Source organism: Penaeus vannamei, chromosome 22 (genome assembly GCF_042767895.1).
Source record: "Penaeus vannamei isolate JL-2024 chromosome 22, ASM4276789v1, whole genome shotgun sequence".
Classification (NCBI taxonomy): domain Eukaryota; kingdom Metazoa; phylum Arthropoda; class Malacostraca; order Decapoda; family Penaeidae; genus Penaeus; species Penaeus vannamei.
In genome coordinates this window covers 14,343,893-14,346,392 of record NC_091570.1, presented here as the reverse complement: position 1 = coordinate 14,346,392, position 2,500 = coordinate 14,343,893, and the positions used below count along the sequence as shown (strand labels likewise).

Genomic DNA, 2,500 nt, shown 5'->3' with positions numbered 1-2,500 from the left:
GTACAGAAAACGTTTCGCCTTCTTTTAGGATACTTTTTGAAATCTACTTCTTATCCCACGTTTGAATATGCGTAGATTAGATTATATATTGAAAGAATCTCAAAACAAATAGGAGAAATAGGATAAGAACGAGTGTATAGTTGTATTTTGGAGCTACTTGTCTGAGCGGAGGGTCGCGGTGCGCGTCCATTGATCGGGCGAGTGCAAGTCCCTCCGCCAGTGACTGTGCTCAGTGTGTTGTGTGCAGCCACGCTCTGTGTCCGGCAATACTCATCCTCTAGTCCAGCCACTACTTCGTGGCACAGTTTTATTCCGTGACGTTCTTTGCAAACCGGCAAGCTGTGGGCTTCCAGCGTATTTCCCCTGCCTCCGCAGGTACCCCCCGCCTACTACCCAGTAAGTACCCACAATTTTGGAATCGCAATGCGTCAGAGCAGAGGAGCAGGCAGACAGCCAGACTGCACGGTTCTGAGTATACTTTGGCATATCGAAATGGAAGTAAACACGATTCACAGATAGAAATGGTTTAATTTGCTGAACAAATAGTGTGTGCAGATTATGCTGAAAATGCTTACAATGAGAAATTCCAATTACGATACGAAGTGAACTTGACTCCGCTCCGTGTTGCGCACAAGCAGTGAGTGAACTCCAGCACATATATGTAATGTCGAATGATATTTTAAGTGTTTTAGTGTTGATATATTCCTGGAAGTGCAGTGTTGGTAGGATAATGTGACGACAGTGCATATCATGGCGCTAATAGTGAGTTGAAAGTTTATTACAGTTGTGATACAAGAGAATCTCTAAAAGCGGTGTTCCATGCATACAGAGATGAGTTTTATTAAACCATACATTTCTGCAAACTATATTTTGTATTGAATTAAACAAAATCATAATCTGTATTCGACTGTTCAAGTGTTAATCTTAGTGACATGGTTATATAAAGCAGTATCTTAATGTGCCACGAGAACAGCCTGTATTCCAGACTTGTTTGCATTTTGTATTTTGAATGTTCTCTGGAATGTATCATATTTTTTTGCTCAAGGGTCGTTCGTCAAGACAAGGCTAACAAGTTACTTTTTGCAATGTTAATGCATGTTTATTTTTACGTTACGTTTACGCTACTTTCAATGTTTTCTTGTCTTAAAACGCATGTGGTTTAGCTATTTAAATATAAAACGCATGGAGAATGCAAATGAACATATTCTGCCCGATGTAAGGGGAATATTACAATACGCTTTCATGTACGTTTTCACACCGAGATGTATCTTTTGAAAAGTAAGAATGAGGCGGGTTTTATAAGGAAAGAATCGACACGGAGTGTTGCAGAAGCGGGACCCACGCCATAGCCACCGTCCCTGCTGCTCCCCCCTACCCCCATCCTCCTACCCGTCCCTCTGTTCCCCTTCCTCCTCTTCTCTCTCTCTCTCTTTCCCTCTCCCTTGTCCTGCTCCTCCCGCCCGCCAAACTCCCTCTGCCATCCCGAGGAGAGAGGAGAACGCTCTGTTTGCCCCCGAAAGTTTTACTTGTTTTTGTTAAGTACTATGAATAGTTGATGGCTTATTGAATATTGATGTGATGAATTGTAAATGGTTTCCGGGAAAAGCTTGCATTGATTTCCGGTGATAATAGTATGTTGAAGAGAAGCACATCACGTCGACACGGGGAAAGAGGTGGCAGGCATCTTCAATGTCCTTGTCCATGAAGCATGAACTATGTATTGTAAGGGCCGGGCACACAGGGTCTCGGGTGTCACGTTTGGTCATGCCTGGTCTTTGCCTCTGGGCATTGATGATAGTTGTTGTTTGACCCTTGACCTGACCTCCTAGGGTCATTTTAACGATTCTCTTTGATGGTGATCAGCTGGTGTGTATGTGTGTATCCGTTTCTTACAACAGTCCACTTCATTAGCATTTTTTATGGCAAGTTTCGAGATTCTAATATATATCAATAATGTGAACATTTCTCAATAGAAACCTACTTTTAGAAATAAAATGCTGGTTAAGCTTTGCAAGGGGAAGAAACATAGGCGATCGTTGGGAGAGGGACTTGATTTGAAATCCTGAATCGTTTGGCGTTCAAAATGAAGTGTTTCATCAAGACATCTGCTTGACCTCTGGCGATGACCTCGATATCGTATAAATGGTGTAGAACCCTTGAGCTGGACAGTGAGACCTTCATCACAACTCGAGAAGGGGGAGGGGGAGAGGAGGGTGTGTTTAAGTCGAGGGATTGTGCGGTAGGCTTCTGGCTGGGAGTTAGGGAGGAGTAAATGTGTGTGTGTGTGTGTGTGTGTGTGTGTGTGTGTGTGAGAGAGAGAGAGAGAGAGAGAGAGAGAGAGAGAGAGAGAGAGAGAGAGAGAGAGAGAGAGAGAGAGAGAGAGAATTGTGCTTGATTAAAAAATAACTGACTGTATGGGTAAATTAAATCCAAGCGTGGATGTGACCAGCCGTGTGGAACAATTTTTTCGGTCAAGAGAAAGAGGGAACATATATTTTCG

At 43.1% G+C, this 2,500-nt stretch overlaps 1 protein-coding gene across 24 annotated transcripts in view; it reads left to right on the top strand.

Annotated features, from left to right (window-relative positions):
* LOC113819830 (RNA binding protein fox-1 homolog 1-like) overlaps nucleotides 1–2,500 on the top strand; it is a 724,543-nt gene that overhangs the window by 589,623 nt on the left and 132,420 nt on the right. For 4 of the 24 annotated variants that reach the window (XM_070136654.1, XM_070136652.1, XM_070136645.1 and 1 more), the window contains exon 1: nucleotides 207–396. The exons of 17 other annotated variants lie outside the window; for them this stretch is intronic. Coding sequence is in view for 2 of the 7 variants with exons in the window: in XM_070136648.1 (XP_069992749.1) it covers nucleotides 751–762 (12 nt within the window). In the remaining 5 variants the exon portion in view is untranslated. Of the gene's footprint in view, nucleotides 1–205; nucleotides 763–2,500 lie in introns of those variants that run through there. 3 more of the 24 variants (XM_070136650.1, XM_070136648.1, XM_070136642.1) reach the window with 3 other exon arrangements.